General features: G+C 42.6%; 1 protein-coding gene across 2 annotated transcripts in view; it reads left to right on the top strand.

Moving 5' to 3' along the window:
• The window catches only part of TDO2 (tryptophan 2,3-dioxygenase), a 128,548-nt gene that overhangs the window by 104,072 nt on the left and 1,869 nt on the right, over positions 1 to 22,607 (top strand). For both annotated transcript variants that reach the window (XM_078600824.1, XM_078600825.1), the window contains 2 exons: positions 4,933 to 5,012; positions 16,892 to 16,982. In XM_078600824.1, coding sequence (XP_078456950.1) covers positions 4,933 to 5,012; positions 16,892 to 16,982 — 171 coding nt within the window. The remainder of the gene's footprint in view (positions 1 to 4,932; positions 5,013 to 16,891; positions 16,983 to 22,607) is intronic.

The following is a 22,607-nucleotide window of genomic DNA, read 5'->3' on the forward strand; positions in this document are numbered from 1 at the left end:
GGCCTATTCGGCAGACTGAGTCCATGCTGACCCTGCGAGTCTTGACCCCTCTGCACGAGGATTTTAGAGGTTTATCCATCAGTTGCAGAGACTACAGTTGCGTTTGTTACAGAAAGAAAAATTAGCTGACAAAATTGTGCAATATCTGGCAAATGACTTCAGAGTGATGTACAGTGTTATCGTATTTCTAAGTTGTTAAAATATACACATACTCAGAATGCGTATTTAATTAATACAAGCCTCGAGCTGGACAGACCTTCAAGGGTAATATTTTGCATTGCAAATTGTCCAATAAGTGTTTTATGCTTTTAGCATTTATCAGCAAGCTACACCATTGCCAACGTTTGTGCTTAGATGTTATAATCGAGTACCAGCATGAACACTAAAACAGAATCTCAAAGTGTTTTGCAATGCATATGAGAGACACAAAACACCGAGGGGAAAACAATTCGGAAAAATTGGAGCAAGAGTGGTGGAGTGCTGGTGAAGTGGTTAGCACACTGCATTAGGAGCATAACCCCTCATGTGAACTCCAGTCATCCTTGCAGCAGCGGCTTCTGGCTGGCCATCGAACAAAGATGGTGGTCACCGCATCGCGCATTTTCAGATGTGCTTCTGCGGCCGTCCAGAACGCTCTTCCTTCCGATGTTAGGAAGCCGCTAGGAGCTATGCACGTTTAAACCAGATAGATTGAAAACTAATGTCTTAAGAACTGCTTTTGGTGTTTAGTTTGTTGTCATTCCCCGCACCTCCGAAGAGCATGGTTGGCTACGTATGGTTCGAAAGAAGTTCAACATACATACATACATTGAGTTAAATTTCGAGCCAAAACTTGCATCGGTGGTCGGCCGTGGGCCGCACTATCCCCTCTATGCCCCTTTGACTTATTCAGACTTTATTTCAGCTGGTTAAGACCCATCGAGTTAAGCAGCTCTTTGACGAGGAATGACCAGCGTGGGGAAGTATGCTGAAATAACCTATATGACAAACAAGACACAGGAATGACTTAATCTAACAATGGATTGACAAAGCAGTGTGAAGTAAAAACAAAAACGAAAGTAATAATGCGTGTAGGGCAATATCAAGAAATAGAACCCACAGTGCACAGGGCTCAAGCAAATCCAAGCCCCAGTAAGCAAGACGATATTTACAGACAGTTCCATCGACAATTCACGGCACCATCGCTCAGACGCTGCACACCACTTCTCAGACCCACCAAAGGCAAAGATCTCCCGTATAGACTTCATAGAATGTTGGGGCAAGTGCAGTTAGCGAGTACCTATGAAGGCCAGCACGGCACACGAGGAGGTGGGTTGCCAGCACCACGTCCGATTGCCTTTGTCACACCACACCAGGCATAGGAGAGGCCCAGGATTGGTTCAGATAATCGTTACTGGTGTTGGTGGTCGTGAGCGGGAATCGAACTCGGGAACTCAAACCCCCACGCCCTCTCATAGATTGTCTCGGAGGTATGCCCCAGGATAGTCGTTGTATAACCACATGGTCTCTTATAGCCCCGGAGCCACCATGCAGTGACCGTGGCAACCCCACTGCCACCGCGTTATCTGGCAGGCAAGTCTCGTTCGAGGCTCTGCCAACACTGGGTGTCGAATTTCCGTATGTCCCAATGACCATGCCCAGGGGTCGGCAACCTGCAGATCCACACGCTGCTCTTTAAGGACCGCACCGTGATGTAATCTATTAAGGACCACCATCTCGTATTCATTATGTGCATTGCAGCGAGTTTTTTTACCTAATTATTTCGGTTGCCGATACAACAAAATTAAGGAAATCCCAGGTGCTTGAGAGGCCAGATAAGCGGTGGTCGTGGAGCAGGGAAATAATGGGGGAAGAAGAAGAAGAAAAGTATGAACTAAACTAAAAGTTAACTACTTTTTTTATTTTACCAGGTAAGGCCCACTGAGTGAAATAGCTCTTTTTCAAAAGCGACCTGGCCACAAATGAACAGACGTATCACGTGTAAATGTATAGCAGCCAAATTCTCAAAACGCATGTATCTAAATGTGGAGGGAAAAACTGGAGGCCCCGGAGAAAAATCCACACGACCACACGGGGAGAGAGACAAACAGGTGTCAGGGTCGGGATCGAATCGGGATCGAATCCACAACTTCTTGTATACCAGGCGAGGTAGTTAACTGCTCTCCACCGTGGAGAGGGAAACATGCCCAATGAAAGGAAGAATATAACAACAACAAAAATAGTTCTCCAATGTGTTTCCAGGCTGCTGCAGAAGCTCCCAGTTCATGCAGTGAAACGTAGGACATCATGCCAAGCAACACGCGACACAACCCAAAAACACATGGGAGAGATGTCCGGCACAACCGCAAAAAACACTTAAGCAAGAGAAAAACTCAAATCTATGTAAATATGAGAGAGGTGAACGTGGCAATCAAGGTGGCAGGGTGTGTTAACTGCCAGGGTTGTGTTAACTGCACTGGGCACCATCACTTAATGAGTATTTAGAACTTATTTTGCACCGTATTCAGCCTATCATGCTCATCGGAGGTGCGGCAGTGCACGAGATCCAAAATTTGTCCGCAAATAATTACAGGTTGTGTCGCGTTGAATCAAATCTATCTCAACGCGTGCCACGCAAAACTCTCATACCGAATGACCATGGAATGTAAATGAATACTAGCTTTCCTCGCCTCACTACACGTAACCTCACAATCATGCCGATGATATGAAGCTTCGGTTTTGCTACGCATATACCATTTTCAGCTTTATTATTGTAAGAACTCTTGGTGCACAACGTTTTCCATTCGAAGAATGAAGAATAGGTTGCCCGTGCGACATGTGTGTCCGTGGGCCAATCTCCAACACAAAGGGGCTGCTGTGCGAGAGATCCCAGTGGAAACCTCTTCTCATGGCATGTCCCTAACAGCACAATTGACAAAGTAATTTGAAAGGGTTTTTTTTTCTTCTAAAGACGAGTCTTTATTTCAAAGGTGCAGAGAATGCTTCGCCTCGGACTGCTGTGTATTTCTCAACAATTTTAAAGAGCACGATGTTACCGGCAGCCTGTCCATTGCTAAACATCTCTGGAAATAAGGTCCTTGTTGCAAGAATGAGAGAATGGAGCTACAGATCGTAAGCCCGGTATCAATAATACATGCACAAAGTGCAGTTACATATTTATATTGGGACAAAACAAACGTAATTAGCATTACAAAGAGTTATGCATATATATACACAAACACACACGCAGACAGCAACACGAGTGAGCATGGGATGCAGGAGTAGGGGGTGTGGAGTAACCACACAGTGGCCCTGGAAGAATGATAATTTTTCTCTCTCTCTGTGTCTCTCACAAGCAAAGACATGCAAATACTATACATAAAGACATGCCGATACTATACATAAAGACATGTAGATACTATACATAGAGATATGCAGATACTATACATAAAAACATGCAGATACTATACATAAAGACATGCAGATACTATACATGAAGAGAAAGGCAGCCCTAGGTCCCAAGGGTCCTGCGGTGTTGAGATGTTAACTACCTTGCCTGGTATATAGGAGGACCTAGGTTCTGATCCCGACCCTGACGCCTGCATATTTTAAGTTTGCATGTTCTCCCCATGGTCGTGTGAATTTTTATTCGGGCCCTCCGGGGTTTTTTCCCCTCAACATTTATAAACGTGCGTTTAGAGTATTTGGTTGCAATCCATTTCCACGTGGTAAGCCGCATCGTTGAGCTATAATTTGTGGTGAGGTCGCTTCTGAAAGAGAGCTGTATCGCTCAGTCCTGGGCCTTACCTGGTAAAATGAAAACAGTTGAATAGTTTTAGTGTAATGCTGAATCAGATGAATTTCATTCGGGGATGTTGATCACTGGCGACGACACTAATACAATTCAACGTTTCTTTACGGGCCTTGAAGATCAAGGTTCATTCTCCAGTGATGGAGGCTACTAAGTGGAGTGAAGCGATCATTCACCTTGCGTTAACCACCTGCCTTGAGGAGGCACGTAGTATTACAAGTGTAAGGGTCATATAAGGACACGTTTGGGATTATTAATTATGAAGGAATAGGTTTTAACCTTTTTGGCAATAAAACAGATGTTAAAACACCAAACAGAAACCTTTTGCAAGGAATCATGTCTGCATTCACCACATATACTTGTGGCGAACATGCAAACAAAAAACATGGTCTGGTAGTATATGCACTGTCTTTGAAACTGATTGGTCCACACTAGAGACAGCTTTCTTTAAAGCCTTGTCTCAAACGGTGTAAGACCAGAGGACGCCAAAAGGCGAACAAGTTCTGGTCTGACTCCCTGTCACGTGCACATCAGAATAGGAATCTGTGTTTAATCCTGGCGAGCTGTGAGGCTCTTTTTCACAGATGTCCAGTAATTTCACGTGGAAAATTAAGAAGTAAACATTTCATTCGAAATTGATTAATCATGGCTGATAATTATAATGGGATGAAGGGCACTTTATAAGTAATTTAAAACATAATCAAATTCAAACTACACAGCCTCGTCACCCAATCGTGCCCACCCTCACCTTGAACTAAACCCCACTTAATCTGCACTCTGATTTTTGTTCTGTATTAAATTAAGGTCTGTAGGTTTCCCAAATACAAATGTAATTATATTTTAACTTTTTATTACACTTCTTCTGTTGCTATTACGTTTTGGCAAAATGTTGTGCTTTCCTGTATGTAGTGTTGAAGGTATAAAAACTATAGAAAATATGTAAATGTATATTTTTGTTAACGTTCACGTAAAAAAAAGAGACATTGATCTTCTTTGAAGAAAAAAACCCCTTTACCCCCACTCTGACAACAACGCTACTCTTTATTTCTTCACTTTCATGTCCCGCTAATTTGCCGTCATGCGGCAGGTGTTGAAATTTTCTGACTTGCCCATCGTGCCCCGTTGTGTGTTTTTTGCTCCAGGGAAGAGCCTCGATTTCAAGTGCCTTTTCAGCTGCTCAACAGCCTTATGGATCTCGACTCACTCATGACAAAGTGGCGCTGTGAGTCCCTCTCCCTGTCTCTCTCTTCTATATTTCTGTGAAATAAAAGAAACCAGCTGGCCAGAGAACATATAACAATTTCTCCAGGTCTTCTCGCTTCGTAAGTAGCAAAGTGTCACTGTGTAAACACTGTCAAAGATTCCAACACCAAGCCCAGGTGTGTTGGCGATCGCCTGTGAGCCAGTAGATTGGAGGCCGGGTTTGTGGATTATGCACCTTTGTAAAACTCCCAAACTCACATGGTTTCGAGATGGCCACGGGATGGCAGTAAAGCAAAATGGGTTCAGAATCCATCTATGTGGAATTTGCGGTGTTGCCATATGGGAGTGCGCCACTGCCACTTGCTGCAGAGGTTCGTGGATTAAAACCCAACACCCTCCCTGGGTTAACACTGCATTTGTATGAGCACGGTTGGCTATGTACAGTGCGAAAGGCATTCAACATACATTAACCGTACAATAAAAATGCATTCTGCTTCACATTGGATGTTAAAGATCCCGCGATGTTACTTGAAAGAGAGTAGGCCATATGTGCTGGCATCATGGCCTGAATTTGAAAGATTACCAGAAATTTATTTCGAGTAAAAATACAACAATTGTCAACACTCACCGCAAAACTTCACACCACCATCCTGAAAAATAGCTGAGGTTCAGTGAGGCATTCTCTGGTGACTAAATGTTAAATACGAAGTACTGTAATGTGTGGGTTTTTTACGGGTATAATTCGTGGCTTGGCTTGCGTGACCTCGATGTTAAAACGAAGTGCAGCCTGTATCTTGCCCAACCATGAATTAACTGTTGAGGTCACAAGAATGACATCTACAATGACAATGGAAATTTCAGCAGTCATTGTGGACAATGCAGAGATGCAGCCTGTAGGAGATGATCCCTGCAAGGCAACAGTGCGGCAATATGATAGTTTGCTTTTTTACAACTCATTTCCAAAAAAAAATGCATCTCTGCTAAAATAATAACACTCATACTGTTGAAACACGACATTGAATGTATACATATAGATCTAGGTCCAGGCTTATCTTTCTGTAGTGACAGAGAAAGGTCACTACTGTGTCGGCCCGTACGAAGGCTGGGGGCCCCAAGGGGGTGCCTGGGGGGTCACGTGGTGGAGGGATCCGGACCCTCCCATAGGTGGGGGAAGTGAGGCGTGTCCTGGGAAGGGAGGCGTGGCCTGAAGAGAGCCAGCCACGCCGGGGCGGAGCCAGCCACGCAAAACCAAATATAAGCGTGGTGTGAACGCAGAGCGCTGCTGTTGTACTGTACTCCAAGGTGAAGACATCTTCGGTCGTCAAGTCCCGAGTCGTCGTCCTGGGCCAGGCAGGCCGTTGCCTGCCTGGTCCAGTCTGTGTCGTGTTCCAGAGTGTTAGTGAGTTGAGGAAGGTGGTCACCACCTCATGTAGAGTGTTATATTATTTACCGTTTAATAAATAGTGTTGCCTCCAAGTTGTGTGTGTGTGTGTGCACCTAATTTGAACCTACTACATTTCTATTAGACGCGAATTTATTCACATATCCAGTGATTGTGTAATTACGACATGACACACTTCTCTTGAGATGGCACTTTATTGAAGACACGTTCACTTGACATCGACGGAGACCCCACTGCAACAGCCCCAAGTCTCCATTATATACCAACCGAGGCCATGCCCCCCTTCTCGATCATTCTTGGTGACTCTGGATGCTCGATTAATTCGGCAGACTCTACCGTCCTCTTCCGTCATCTGACCACGCTCCCTTCTCGAACATTCCCGTAGCCACCAGTCCCTTCGCACTCACAACTTATACCCCTGTCATTACCTCCTGTGGCCACTAGTGCATTTACACTGTAAGGCTGACTCCCCTGTCATTACCTCCCATGGCCACTAGTCCACTCACAGCGCATATCCGCTCTACTGTCATTATCATGGTATGAATTGTAACAATTTGGGGTCAATGTTCCATTCCATTATTGATTCCTTTTTTGTTTCTCGTTTACCATCTCATGTATATGTTTATCGTTTTTGACATTCGAGTTGTACAGTTTGTTCACTTCATTAGGCTAAATGTAACAATCGAACATTTGCACAAATCGTAAATAATCACTCGTGAAAAACACGAATTGACTCGTGAGAAATTACGAGTTGAGAATCACAGTTGTAATCACAACAAATCAATGCATTATGACAGTCCAAGAGTTGCATAGAACATTTATTAAACGTGGCAGTTAATTCTGCCAAGACAAACCCCCCGCAAAAACCTTTTATGAACGCTCTCTCAGCTGCTTAGTCACTTCTGGGGCCCAAACTACTACATGGCCTGCTGTTAAATCGTGTTAAAATAAATGGTGTGTTAATAGGGTTGGCATATTACATTTTGGAAACAGTGACAGCACAGCAGGTGGTGATATTCAGAAAGACGTAACAAATACTGGACACACAAATTCGAACTTGTGACTGCGCACCGACCCGATAATATTGGGAAGGAACAGATTAACAGGTGTTTTGTTCAGAGAAATATTGTAATTTAATTAAACATGTCTAGGTTTTTTTTTCACCACTAAATAATTTTAATCTATTTTATTGCTTTTTTGTCACTTTTCCTATCATCATCATACGATAAGTTTGGCTGGTTGGCTGGCTGGTAGGTTGCCTGATTGGACAGCTGGCTAGCCCCTGGCTGGCTGCTCATAGAATAGGACGTGTGTGCTAGTATTTAAGAAGAATCATTAAATATGCATTGGTCATACAATACAATGCAGATCTGTCTTAAAAGTCATGACACTCAGTGCACAGTGTTCTTGGATAATCAAACAGCATTATTAGTATTATCACATTTCCGTGTTTGTGTTCGAATAATACTATTCACCTGTCACTCATGTTTAACCCTTGTGTCGTTACCATACTTAGAGATGTATTTGCATTGTCTCTCCACTCATTGTGGTGATCTTGACAGCCACACCTGGAATTTAATACATTTGAGGCAGGGTTGGTGGATCACGTATGTTTCATCGTGTGCATGAGATTTGCTGAAATGTTGAACGACAAAGCGGCCAGCCAAGGGGTTCCTACATTGCTTCAGCGGATCTTTGTACTCTCCGTGGTGCACGTGGTCTTTTCTCCAGGCACTTTGATTTCGTCCTACACGCTAAACAATCGACAGAGACCATCCGAACGTTCCAATGCAGGACACCCCTCACTGAGTCAGAAGACTTGAATACTCAGTTTTGGCTTTTACGGATGAACATTATTCTACATTACTCTTTGGTTCTTTCGGTAAAGTCACGTAGGTAGAAAAATAATAGATCACGACGTTTCAATCACAACACAAGCAATCGTTATCAGGGGGGACAACCACAGCAATAAAAACTGCTGAAGTAGGCGAGAGATCTGCCGTGGCACGAGGTTATATAGGTCTCGGCAGTAGGGGGAGGAGGTGGTGGGAGAGAGGGGCCGGGGCAGAAAGTGGACCTCGCGGCAGCACTTCAGTCAACGGGGGAGAGATCTGAGTGATCGGCTGCAGAAGGGGAGAGAGAAGGGGGGGGGTAGGAGGCCGGGCTGATAGTGGACCCCACGGTACCACCCGGGTCACTGGAGTAGAGATAGGAGAGAGATGCACAGAGAGAGAGAGAGAAAGACACACAGAGAGTCAGAGTAGGGGGGAGAGAGGAGGTGGGTGGTGAGAGGGGGCGGTGCAGGAAGTGGACCCCGCGGCAGCACTTGAGTCAACGGAGGAGAGATCTGAGAAATCGGCTGCAGGGGGGGGAGAGAAGGGGGAGAGGAGAAAGCGGGGCAGAAAGTGGACCCCGCGGCAGCACCCGGGTCACTGGAGTAGCGATCGGAGAGAGATGCACAGAGAGAAAGAAAGACACACAGCGAGTCAGAAATAACAGCTGACATAGGCAGGTAGGATGGAAACATCACAGTCAGTTAAGACTTTACCTGGTTAATAACGTCCTTCCAATGATTGATCAGTTTGTACCCATCTTGTCGGTTGAAGCTGTGTCTGTGTTTATATATCTCTGATAATAGCCGGTGGGTTTGCAGAGTACTATTCGTCTTGGAAAAGTCAATTTTGTGTGAGCCCACAGCGTTAAAACAATGATCAGCAACAGCAGAGGTATTGGTCCTACCATGTTTAAGATCTGCCTTGTGTTCGTAAACCGCGGTCCGAGACATGTCGTATCGTTTCCCCAATGTAACTGCTGCTGCAGCCACAACTCAGTTTGTAGACACCCGGGTATTGCATATCAGGAATCACATCCTGTACAGATGGGATCAAATCACGGATTTTGTGTACTGTGTTCAAACGAACCTGGATCTTGTGTTTGTTTAAGATTTTGTAAATATTTTGGTAACCCGTGCTATGTATGGCAAAGTGATGGTATTGGTTAGATCCTCAGATGGTTGTCTCCCCATAGCTGGGGAGACAGCTTTGCGGATTGTACGGTCAGAATATCCGTTCATCCTGAGGGCTTGGTGTACGTGCTCCAGCTCACTGGCTAGGTGATGCTGGTCGTAGATGCAACGGGCCCTATGGTGTAGTGTTTTGATGAGGGAATTCTTCTGAGCTGGATGGTGGTGGGAGTCAGGCTTTAGATAGGTATCCATGTGGGTGGCTTTCCTGTAGACAGAGTGTCCCAACGAGCCATCAGGTCTCTTCTCGATCAAATCATCCAGGAATGGTAGCGGGCCATCCTTTCCCACTTCCATGGTGAATTTGATAGATGGGTCTTTGGAATTGATGTGGTTGAGAAATTGGTTCAGTGCTGGCAGGCCATGTGGCCAGATGACGAACGTGTCATCTACGTATCTCTTCCACAAGGAAGGACGTATGGTGAATGTCTGGATGGCATCTGTCTCAAATTTCTCAATGAAAACATTCGCTACCACTGGTGATAATAGAGAACCCATTTGGGTACCCTCATTCTCTTTGTAGAATGTACCATTCCAGGTGAAGTAGGTGTTGGTAAGGCAGTGCCTTACCAAAGTTGGTACATATAGATTCAGTCCCTGTTGGACCAAGTCTTCAATGATTGCAATGGTGTCAGGTACAGGTACCTTGGTGAACAGGGAGACTACATCGAAACTGATAAGTACATAATCTGGAGACAGTGAGATGTCCTTGATTAGAGAAACCAAGTGAGCTGAGTTCAGTTACAGCTGAGGTGATCTTGCCCGTGAAAGGAAGCAGGGTCTCAGAGAGAAATCGGGCCAGTTTGTAGGTGGGTGAGTTAATGGTGTAGACGATTGGACTGAGTGGAGTAACTTATTTGTGGATCTTTGGAAGTCCATTAAATATGGGTGGTTTAGCAGCCGAAGGTTTTAGAGAGTGCTACTTGGTCGAATCGATTAGAGAAGTCGAATTAGTGATGATATTGTTGCCTTTTGTAGCTAGACGGTTGGTGGGATCTCTGTTGATTTTGGTATAGCTGCCATCATTCAGAAGGTCCTGAATTTTATTGTTGGAAGTGGTTTTATCTATGATGACAGTGGCATTGCCCTTGTCGGCTGAGAGGATGACTATGTCATCTCTGTTTTTTAATTGAGAGAGATCAAAACGCTCGTCCCTGCTGATGTTGCTAATGGGTTTCTTAGCATTTTTGAGGATAGCAGCGATTTCAGATATAGCAATGTCTGCCGGCATGTGTCCCAAACCTTTGAGGGCTACGTCGACCTGGGCAATGATATCATCCACTGGGATGTGTTTATGGGTGACTGCGAAATTGAACCCTTTAGCTAGTACCGATTTTAGGCTGTCGGAAATTGGGATGTTACTATTATTGATGACAATCTTGTTAACATCTAACTTTTTAACGTGTGGCTATGGCTTCTCTGACAGGAGGTTGAATTTTTCAATCAAGTTAACTTTACATTTGGTGAACATTTCAGTAGCTGAAGAAACTGTCATGCTATTTACATGGTCCCAATCAGATGTGGAAAATTTTTCTGTTAATTCTAAGTGTGATTATAAGAGAATCTTGTCTAAATTATCAAGTTCAAATCGGAGCAATCTTATTCTCTCTGATATTAAAGCTAGGCTGGCCCTTAAGATCCGTTTAGATTTAGGAGAAGTGACAGCAGCAGATGTGAGTGTAAAGGCGATCGGTATTACCTTGGTGTCATGGCATCTCTTCAGAAAGGTGAGAGACTCGATCAGGTGAGCCTTATTGTCTCTCCCCCCCTGCAGCCAATCTCTCAGATCTCTTCCCCATTGACTCAAGTGCTGCCGCGGGGGTCCTTTTATTGTTTAAGTTGTTGTATGTAGTGTATCATCTACTGTATATATTTGATACTGAAATAAAGCTTAGCTATCTTTTTTTGTTACGCACATGGTGCCGATCGCCGGACTGGTTACAGCCTTTGGAGCGGTTTTGGTGGTTTCGCCGGATCAGCTCGAGATCGCCGGATAATGTTGGAAGCCAGATAATTGTACGCCAGATAATCCACGATCGACTGTACTCTAAAGGCATGTTTCTAAATGCGGAGGCAAAAATTCCTGCCCCGCCTCCTCTCTCCCCCCCTACTCCGACTCTCTTTGTGTCTTTCTCTCTGTGCATCTCTCTCCGATCTCTTCTCCAGTGCTGCCGCGGGGTCCACTTTCTGCCCGGCCTCCTCCTCCCCTTCTCTTTCCCCCCCTGAAGCCGATCTCTCAGATTTCTCCCCCGTTGACTTAAGTGCTGCCGCAGGGCCACTTTCTGCCCCGCCCCCTCTCTCCACCCACCTCCTCGTGCCACGGCAGATCTCTCGCCTACTTCAGCAGTTTTTCTTGCTGTGGTTGTCCCACCTGATGATGATTGATTGTGTTGCGATCTATTATTTTTCTACCTACGTGACTTTACCGAAAGCACCCAAAAGTATGGATTCCTGCAGTCACGAAAGCTTCAAATCAAAAGTATTCCAAATAGTTAAATGCAATAGAAGTTTCATTATAATTTACGAAGTTGAGTTTTTTTTGCCATCGCAATTGCATCAAATCAGAAGAGTTGGTAAGCGTCTGCGTTGCTCATAGCAAACATAAATAGCTGGTCTTAATTCCGATGGAACATGGCCTACCAAGATAGCATGTTTTTTTTTTCTATAGCCTTATTTATCATGATACATGGGTCTGGTTTAATGTAGCAAGAGCATTGCTTAGTAAAGTATATATCCCAATAGCAGTTGTTTGTAAGACACATGTCACCGGTGTTCCTGTATTAAATCGTGTGAATGTAAACAGACTTGACGAACCCTGCAGATAATTATATTGAAAGAAGGAGTTGCCTTGGGTGATGGTGTCGTGAAAGCTTTGGCCATGGACGGTGGGGATGAGCCCTGTCCATTGTTTGGATGCATGGAACTAAATAGAATTGGCGTTTTTGAATATTTCAAGCAATAATGTAATGCAAGTACATTTTTGTTGGTAAGGCATACATGTATATTATAAACATTTTTAAAGCATGTTTAGTTCATAAAACACTACATTGAACAACTAGTCTGAGCTGTTTGCCGTAAATTACTTTATGCTTTGAAAACAAAACAGCGTGAGCAAAAAGAGGTCAAAAACTATTTCAGCCGGGCAGTGTTTGAAACGTGAACAAAATAGAGAGGTGACGATGTTTCAGTACAGCCAGTGTGTTTGAACGAAAAACAACTTCACGTAATCAGCACGGAAACAAGCATCGCGGCTTTCCGGCTGTGCATGCACTTAGTGGGCTCTGCAGGGGGGAAGGTAGCACAAGGCATTCCCATCATGTTTGCAGAGATGCTACTCCCGGTTTGAGGGAAGAAGAGCAACAAGGCTGGGATTCACCACGTGTCGCCTCCACCTCGCTGACCTCCCTCAATTTTGTGCAAGCCTGACATCCATTGGAAGTGACACAGTTTCTTGAAAATAATTGTTATTTAAAGGTATTTGTACAGTTAAACTCAAGTGAACGTGAACATCATTGAGTTCCCGGCCGTAATTATACATATTGGCCTATTTAGTGCAAATGTGATGCTACGTGGGAAATAACTGGCTCCGAAGAAATATTTCCCATGGGAAACGGATCGTTGCTGTGTAACATTCCAGTATTGTGTACTTTCTAAATTGTATTGATTTAGGCATGTCTTTGGCTCCACAGTGACACAGAAAAGTAAATTGTCTCTTTGTGTGTAACTATAAATTCTAAGCCAAGGTAGATCCAATTTGAAGGATGCATTTGAACAACTAGTGTATGTTTACAACAGCTTGCCCAATGAAAACACACATTTCATCAACCTTTGAAAAAGAAATAAAAGCATATTCCATATAAAGATCATTCATAAGGCATGCAATTGAAGACACTATCATTAACAACACACTATATGGGTTCGATAGTTAGAATTCGCATCACAAGCTTAAGTCACTCAATAGAATAAGACCTATACGACATTCGGGAAATGAGTCACTACTTTGAGGCTCTTGATAGACAAGCAAAATAATATACGTATTTATAATAGGTTTTTCCCATTTTTTTCTGGCAACAAAACAGGTGTTAAGATGTTAAAACACCAAACTGAAACCTTTTATAAGGAATCATGTCTGCATTAACCACAATGCTTGTGGTCAGAATGCAAACAAAAACATACTCTGATACTATATGCATTGTCCTTGAAACGGATTGGTCCACACCAGAGACAGCTTTCTTTTGAGCCTCGTCTCAAACGGTGTTAGACCAGAGGACGCCAAAAGGTGTACAGCCCAAAGACAATGCACTATCAGAGTAATGAGAGCTCGGGGTGAGCATCTACATCATGGTACCTCCTTTGCCAGTACCAAAATATGAGAATAGGTTTTTCCCCTTTTTTTCTGGCAACAAAACAGGTGTTAAGATGTTAAAACACCAAACTGAAACCTTGTATAAGGAATCATGTCTGAATTAACCACAATGCTTGTGGTCAGAATGCAAACAAAAAACGTACTCTGATAATATATGCATTGTCTTCGAAACTGATTGGTCCACACCAGAGACAGCTTTCTTTTGAGCCTAGTCTCAAAACGGTGTTAGACCAGAGGATGCCATAAGGTGTACAGCCCAAAGACAATGCACTGTCAGAGTAATGAGAGCTCGGGGTGAGCATCTACATCATGGTACCTCCTTTGCCAGTACCAAAATATGAGAATAGGTTTTGCCACTTTTTTTCTGGCAACAAAACAGGTGTTAAGATGTTAAAACACCAAACTGAAACCTTGTATAAGGAATCATGTCTGAATTAACCACAATGCTTGTGGTCAGAATGCAAACAAAAAACGTACTTTGATAATACATACATTGTCTTTGAAACTGATTGGTCCACACCAGAGACAGCTTTCTTTTGAGCCTAGTCTCAAAACGGTGTTAGACCAGAGGACGCCAAAAGGCGTACAGCCCAAAGACAATGCACTATCAGAGTAATGAGAGCTCGGGGTGAACATCTACATAATGGGATTTTCTTTGCCAGTAAACACCTCGTTTGAGACGAGGCTCAAAAGAAAGCTGTCTTTGGTGTGGACCAATCCGTTTCAAGGACAATGCATATATTATCAAATCATGTTTTTTGTTTGCATTCTGACCACAAGCATTATAGTTAATGCAGACATGATGCCTTGTAAAAGGTTTCAGTTTGGTGTTTTAACATCTGAACACCTGTTTTGTTGCCATAAAAAGGGGAAAAACCTATTATCATATGTTGGTACTGACAAAGGAGGTCCCATGAAATATATGTATTTTTCAGTGACCTGGAAAAAGCCACAAGTCATTTTCGATAGTTTATTCAGTCGCCTAGAGAAATAGGCAATTCACCCCCCAAGGTCTGCGATGATTTTTCGGCATTTGGCATCGTCATTTGATTCAAGAATACCACCATTCTTTTTTTGTCTCGTTTGTTGCGTCTCATTTTTATCGTAATTTTATTCTGCCTCATTTGTAATTGTCTTTGCGCCCGTGGCTTTGTAATGTAACATTAGCATACCATTAGAATGTCATTTGAATACATTGCAAATAATGAATTCTCACTTACCCTATTCAATACGTTTAGAGCAATGGGAGTGCAATGGATACAAGGGGGCGAATGTTGGTCATTTTCAAAATTTGGAAGTTGAATTCACTGTCACTATAATCTTCTGAAGGATGTCTTTGTCAACTCAACCTGTCATCTCTCTTGGGTTGAAAGAAAATAAGTACCACTTTGTCGGAAATCAACAGTGGTTGTCCTCGGGAGAAATTGGCCACGTGGTGGGAATATGAAATTCAACCACTTGTTTGGGGCTCCATCGGATATGAGAAATGTCCAATTCTCACTTGAGCATGATGGGTTTTTTTACCATTCCAGAGCTGTGAGACCGCAGTGGTGGGCTTAGTGGGAGTCACTTTTTAAGCCTGGCATTGAAGTTGCCTTTTTTTGGCTGTGAGATGCTGCTCAGCATTGGGTCAAAAAAGCGTTGCCACTTTGAAACTGTTGGCCATGAGACTTTTTGCACATGTGGAGAAAACTCGCTCCTCAAACGACATTACAATGATGTCTAAATCTCATTGGCAGAATGAATTTTTTTTAACTTTGATGCTGTGCACAGTGGCTGCTGATGGGCAGCCACGTCTTCTGCAAATTATTCCGAAGTAGAACATTCATATACAATGAATTCATTGTACCCACCATGGGGAGTTTTGTCACTTGAAATGGTTTTATACAATGTTATAGTACTGAGTCGGTGTTTTTTTTTCCGTTAAAATATAAAGGTGTGGCAAAATGGTATTTGTTATTCATTCATCTTCCATAATCTAATTGATAGTCATAAAGTGGGTGATGGTAGAGAAACCTTTCCTTGCTCGTGTGGTTTGGCTGGCCTCTAATTTTTTCATTATTTCCCCCCCAATATTCTTCATGAAAAATATGTATACAGTACACGCAATAAGAGGCTAGAGGTCTATAATTTTTCAAGTCAGTTTTATCGCCACTTTTTTCAAATACAAGACTGATTTAGGCATAATTTCGAGATTGAGGTATTTAATTTGTGTAAAGATTTAATAGAGATAACCAATGATTTGTGTCCCATAGCCGGTCCCACTTCTTTCGTGTCCACAATTTTACCACCTGATACGGGAGCATCCCCCCTTTGTTCTTCTGCGAAGGGCATTTGACTCGGCAGACATTTACGTGGTCATCCAAGCTGTCACCAAAAAAAGGCCTAAAGACAAAATATTTATAAATAACAAATAAAACCCCACATCCTTCATGGTCTCACGATGCATCAATCCATCCAGCTTCTGTGCACGAACTGAATTCATTGCTCCATCTGTACAGTTAACATCCTCTCAGGCGTGTTGCTAATCCATTGTTAATCTCAAACACTGGCCATTATCCCTTCTCAGAGTGTGTCCTGCACAAGTCGACTGGCTTTTTGAGCAATCAATATGTCATCTCGAAATTGTGTTTGTTCTCTGATCCATGTGGTTATTCTGTCTCTCAGCGAAAATTCCCAGGATGCTTCTTTCCATGCTTGTCTGCATACTTTTCAGTTTTTGTTTCATTTTCTCTATCAATTTATTACAGACTTTCGCTACAAATATCAGACCTAATACAGTTTTTTGGGTTAGATTGCATAAAAACCTGTATTATGGTCCTCTATCATTTTTATGTATCTGATTCATGTTTCATAACAGGTAGTTGATTGGATTTCAAAGCATACTCTCAGTGTAATTCCGTATTTGAAAAAGTGTATTGCACAGTTAGTTCACATTTTTGGAAAACTTTTCCAATTTGTGCCACTACAAAATGTTCTTTGAATTGGAATTGCCCAGTCAAAAGTTTGTTGCCGGGGAGAAAATGTCACAGGCTGACCTTTGCGATTGTCCTGTTGAACGAATGAAGTGGCTTCAATTGATCCTCGTACGCCTGATATTGGATGCAGATAATCACGTGTGCCTCGTGCAGCGCATGATTGGCAGCAAGGCCGGGACGGGTGGATCGTCGGGCTACCAGTACCTGCGCTCCACCGTCAGGTGAGCTCCATCTCCCTTTCCGTTATCTCCTTTGCCAGTCTAAACTAAAACTATAAACATTTTTTTTTATTTTACCAGGTAAAGTCCCACTGGGCTATTAGCTCTTTTTAAATCCTTTATATTAAGTTCACTTGCTTGCTTGCTTGCGCGCTTACGACCGTTCAAATCTTTCGGTCGTTTTTTAACCCACTTCCCGTGATCCAATCGAGCTGACATTTTGCACACAGACTCGTTGTGCGGGACAATTTATTTTCGTGAAAATTTTTTTCCAAAATTTTACACTTTTTAGGAAATTTTTTTTATATTTAATTACCAGTTGCTTAATGGTGGCAGGCAATCATCTGACCCATAGGTGGCAGCCATCTCAAGCCAGAGGACGAGAGGACTCTAGCCGCCACGCATATAAAGGATTTATAGTGAAAAACTTTGTTTTTACGGGTTAATTTTTTAAGAAGTGACCTCGCCATCACAAATGATAGCCCAACGAAGTGGCTTATTGCATGGACAATTATAGCAGCCAAATTACTCTAAATGCGTGATGTTGATTCTAAACGTGGAGAGGAAAAATTGGAGGACCCGGAGATAAATCCACGTGACCACGGAAAGAGAGAGTGAACATACAAACTCCAAAAATACAACAGGCGTCAGGGGCGGGATCAAACCCATGACCTCCTGCATACGAGGTGAGGGACTTAATATCTCACCACCGTGGAGCAATGATTGCCATTAATGTTTTAAGTCACATCAACAATGCTTGTCATTGTCGTCGTCGTCATCACACTTTCCAAATGCGGGACATTGCAATGCGCTGGCAGGAAAGTAACGTTAGGTGACATTCAGCAGGGAAAAATAAGCCACATTTTTGCTCTGCTCTGTGGACCCCACTCTTTTCCCCATCACATATGTTGCAAGATATTGTCTTCCCTGCACCGACTGCTTGCTGTAAAAATATATGAAATGCAATTAGTACATTTTTATAGATGGATAATTAGTTGTATTATTGTGACAGAAAATGCATTTTTGTATTTTACCTGTTGGAGTAACTTTATGATTTCAAGTATAAATGAATGTGTACCCCATTGTTTTCTTCAGCGTAATACAGGATTGAATGAAACAGCTATTTAATAATTATTTAACATACAAGGAGCAAAATGGGACCTTTTGGCTAAGAGCAAAGTATGAAATAAAATAAGAAAAGGTTTTACCCTTTCTGGCAATAAAACAGGTGTTAAGATATTCAAACACCAAATAGAAGCCTTTTGCAAGGAATCAAGTCTGCATTAACCACACACGCTTGTGGAGAATATGCTAACAAACATGCTCTGATAATTATATATGATTGGCCTTGTCTCACCAGTGTCAGACCAGAGAACGACGAAAGGCGAACAGTACAAAGACAATGCATTATCAGAACCTGTATAGCTCGAGGTGAGCAGCTCCAAAATGGGACCTTTTTGCCAGTATCAAAGTATGAAAAAATAAGAATAGGTTTTGCCTTTTCTGACAATAAAACCGTTGCAAAAGGTTTTTATTTGGTGTTTCAACATGTTAACACCCATTTTATTGTCATAAAGGGTAAAACCTATTCTTATTTTTCCATACAAGGAGCAGTTGACACACTGCCCCTTACTAGCACACTGATGGCCATGAAGAGGCTGGGGCTGCCTAAACCGATTTGAAGTAAAAATGTATTAATATAGCTGATGATTTATATATGATGAACATTATTTACAGGACATGAATGAGTGCCACTTAGTATTGAGTAGGAAAACTAAACTAAACTATTTTTATTTTACCAGGTAAGACCCACTGAGCAATATAGCTCGTTTTCGGAAGCGACCTGGCCACAACTGTTAGCTCAACGAAGTGGCTTATCACGTGTAAATTTATAGCAGCCAGATACTCTAAACCAGGGGTCCTCAAACTTTTTAAACAGGGGGCCAGTTCACTGTCCCTCAGACCGTTGGAGGGCCGGACTATAGTAAAAAAAGAACTATGAACAAATTCCTATGCACACTGCATATATCTTATTTTGAAGTGAAGAAACAAAACGGGAACAAATACAATATTTAAAATGAAGAACAAGTAAAGTTAAATCAACAAACTTGCCAGTATTTCAATGGGAACTATGGGCCTGCTTTTGGCTAATGAGATGGTCAATGTCCGGTTTCATATTTGTCACTGCTAGTCGTAACAAGTGATGCAAGTGTGCATCCGTTAGTCTAGATCTGGTTGGAGATTTCAAATGTTTCATTCTGGAAAAAGTCTGTTCACAGACATAAGTGCTGCCAAAGATGGTTGCCATTTTGAGTGCATGGTTCCTGAGATGAGGATATGTCTCAGAGGGGAGAGATGCATAGAAATTATGAAGGCTGCTTGACTTGAATGCGTCTTTCAGAGAGTCACAATTCTGCAGTTCAGCCAGTTCCATTTGGTAAATTGTATCCACATTTTCAATGTCAATAGAAAATGGGTTACGGAAAAGCTGTATGTCCTGTTCATGGAGATGAAGCTCTTTAAATCTAAATTGGAACTCCTTTTGCAATTTTTCCAGTAAATCCACACATGTTTTGTTTGGGAATTGCAACCAATGGTTTTTCCGCTAACAGATTTTGAGTTGTGGGGAGATGGCAGAAGTTTTCCTCCTTAACTTGTTTGATGAGGAGGCCTAATTTTACTTCAAATGCTTTGACATGTGATTGCATATCACAGAGGAGCTTCCCCTTTCCTTGAAGTTGCACATTGAAACTGTTGAGTAGCTCTGTTACATCTGTCAGAAAGGCAAGGTGCCATTTCTATTCTGCATCATTGAGCTCTGGTACTTCTTTGTTTTTTGAAAGCAGAAAAGCTGTAATCTGTGGAAGTAAGTCATAGAAACGTTTCAAAACTCTCCCTCGACTCAGCCAACGGACTTCTGTGTGGTACAGAACATCTTCATAGTCAACACTTAGTTCAGACAGAAATTCCTGAAATTGTCTGTGGTTTAGTGCATGAGCTCTAATGAAGTTAACACAAGATACCACAATTTTCATAACAGAGTTCCACTTCAGTGATTTACTACACAGCGCTTGTTGGTGGATGAGGCAGTGTATGGCTATTGGATGAGAATGGTTATGTTTGTCCATCTCTTGGTTAATGCGAGCAATTACTCCTTTCTTAGACCCCACCATGCTAGGAGCACCATCAGTTGTCACACTGGCTAGTTTAGCCCAATTCAGCTCCAAACCATTCACAGTTTGGCAAACCTTTTCATAGATATCCTCTCCTGTAGTTGTTCCTTTGATGCTTTGCAGTGCAGCAAGCTATTCTGTGACTTCGAAATAGTCATTCATCCCACGAATAAAAATTAGAAGTTGTGCAGAATCACGAACATCATTGCTTTCGTCGAGTGCCAAGGAAAAATAGGAAAGTTTTTTTTTTGTGGAGTTTTGCAAATGCTGATGCAAATTGTCTCCCATTTCTTCAATCCTCCGTGTAATTGTAGGTCCTGAAAGACTCACTGTACTAAATAAATCGGCCTTCTCTGGACACATCTCTTTGGCAACAGAAAGAAGGCATTCTTTAACAAATTCTCCCTCCACGAATGGTCTGCCAGTGCACGCTATTAGCTTGGTAACTTGAAAACTTGTTCGCAGTGATGAAATATTTAGCTGCTTCTGCTTCACAAAAGTATTTTGCTGAGTTGTGAATGTATTTTTCAGTTTTAATATGTTATCTTTTCTCACTTCTCCGACCTAACAATCATATTTATCTTTATGTTGAGTTTCATAGTGTCGACAAAAATTGTATTATTTGAACACAGACACTATATTCTGGCATATCAGACACACAGCTCTTTCCTTGTACTGCATGACAAATTAATCATAAGTCCACTGTTCTTTGAATATCCTACACTCCGAGTCAATGTTTCTCTTTCTTGACATCAGTTTCCTAGGGAGTCAAAATTTATATTAGTAAAATACCAATATATATATACAGCGCTACAAAAACAATATACCAGCAATAACTTTGCCCACACAGAGACATACAGACTGCACTGCCCATCAATGCAGTCTGATTGGGGGAACTCCGCTTTTACCCCAGGCTCACACTGGTGCGGGTGCCATTAAAAAGTTAATTACACCTGCAGTTTTGTTCACAAATCGCAGTACATCCCCAGCACACAGGAATATCACTGGGAGTGGAGCCGAGGGGCAAGTGAGGGAGCTGAGGGAGGGAGAGCCAGTCAAGCGCAGCCAGGGGAGGGCTGGCAGCCTTAGGCCTGGGGGGCAAGTCCAGTCAATTGGCCCATTGAACCATTCACCAGCGCAGCCCAATGAGTGCCCACCGCCGCAGCTCAATCAGTGCCCACCGCCACAGCTCAATCAGTGCTCACCAGCGCAGCCCAATTAGTGCTCACCAGCGCAGCCCAATTAGTGCTCACAAGCGCAGCCCAATTAGTGACCATGGGCCGGATAAATGTCCTCGGCGGGCCGCATGGGCCCCGCGGGCCGTAGTTTGAGGACCTCTGCTCTAAACGCATGCTGATTCTAAATGTGGAGGAAAAAACCGGAGGACCCAGACAAAAATCCATGCGTCCACATGGGGAGAACATGAAAACTCCAAATATACAGGCAATAGGATCGGGATCAAACCCATGACCTCCAGTATACCAGGCGAGGTAGACAACGTCTTGCCAGACACAGACAGACCGATCACGGACGTATTTCTCAGTTCGCCAAAGTCTATAAAAACTGCCGTTTTTGTCATGAAGTTCAGCACGGTACCAGTAGCAGATCTCGGTACAAATCATTTGACACATTGATGCAACTGCCACGACGGGAGATCACACCTTTGGGTTGCAAGTCAAGTGTGCTAATCAAAGAGATATGTTTCTAAACTCAAAACTAAAGAAGAATGCAGACTTATTTTGTACGTTTTCTTTACTCTCACTCTCTGAGTTTTTAGCGGGTAGAGAGTGTTGGCGAGGTGTCGTTGACATCTTGCCACAATGGCGAGATAACTACCTTGCCCGATATACACCTGTATATTTGGAGTATGAATGTTTTCCCCGTGGTCTCCTGGATTTTTTAACGGGTCCTCTCGTTTTTCCCTCCACATTTCGAATCAACATCACGCATTTAGAGTATTTGGCTGATGTAAATTTCCATGCGATAAGCCACTTTGTTGAGCTATAATTTGTGATGGCCAGGTCGCTTCTGAAAAAAATAACCATACAGCTCAGTGGCCTTACCTGGTTTCAGTTTTCAGTTTCAAATATTATTAGGTATAACCCTGTGAGCCATGCGGCTCTTGACTCGGGTGCAACCGCAACAAACAAACACATAAACAAGAAACATCTTAAAGTGACTACACGCAACAGAAAAATCCAGGAAAAAACAGCAAAAGTCTTCCAGAAAAAACACCGTATTTCAACGCTGTGTGCAAAAATCCCAGTAGGATGCAAGTCAAACAATAACAACCATAAGACAATTTAGATTAAAGTTATCAGGCTAACTCTGTACTACAACGAACAAACATGGCTTAACCAAAACCTTTCAAAATCACGAAAATAACGCTATAAAAACAATGTAACAGTGATCATAGGAACTGTGATTCAAATTTAACAATAAACGATATTCTTAA

Source organism: Lampetra planeri, chromosome 15 (assembly GCF_965212315.1).
Source record: "Lampetra planeri chromosome 15, kcLamPlan1.2.h2, whole genome shotgun sequence".
NCBI lineage: Eukaryota > Metazoa > Chordata > Hyperoartia > Petromyzontiformes > Petromyzontidae > Lampetra > Lampetra planeri.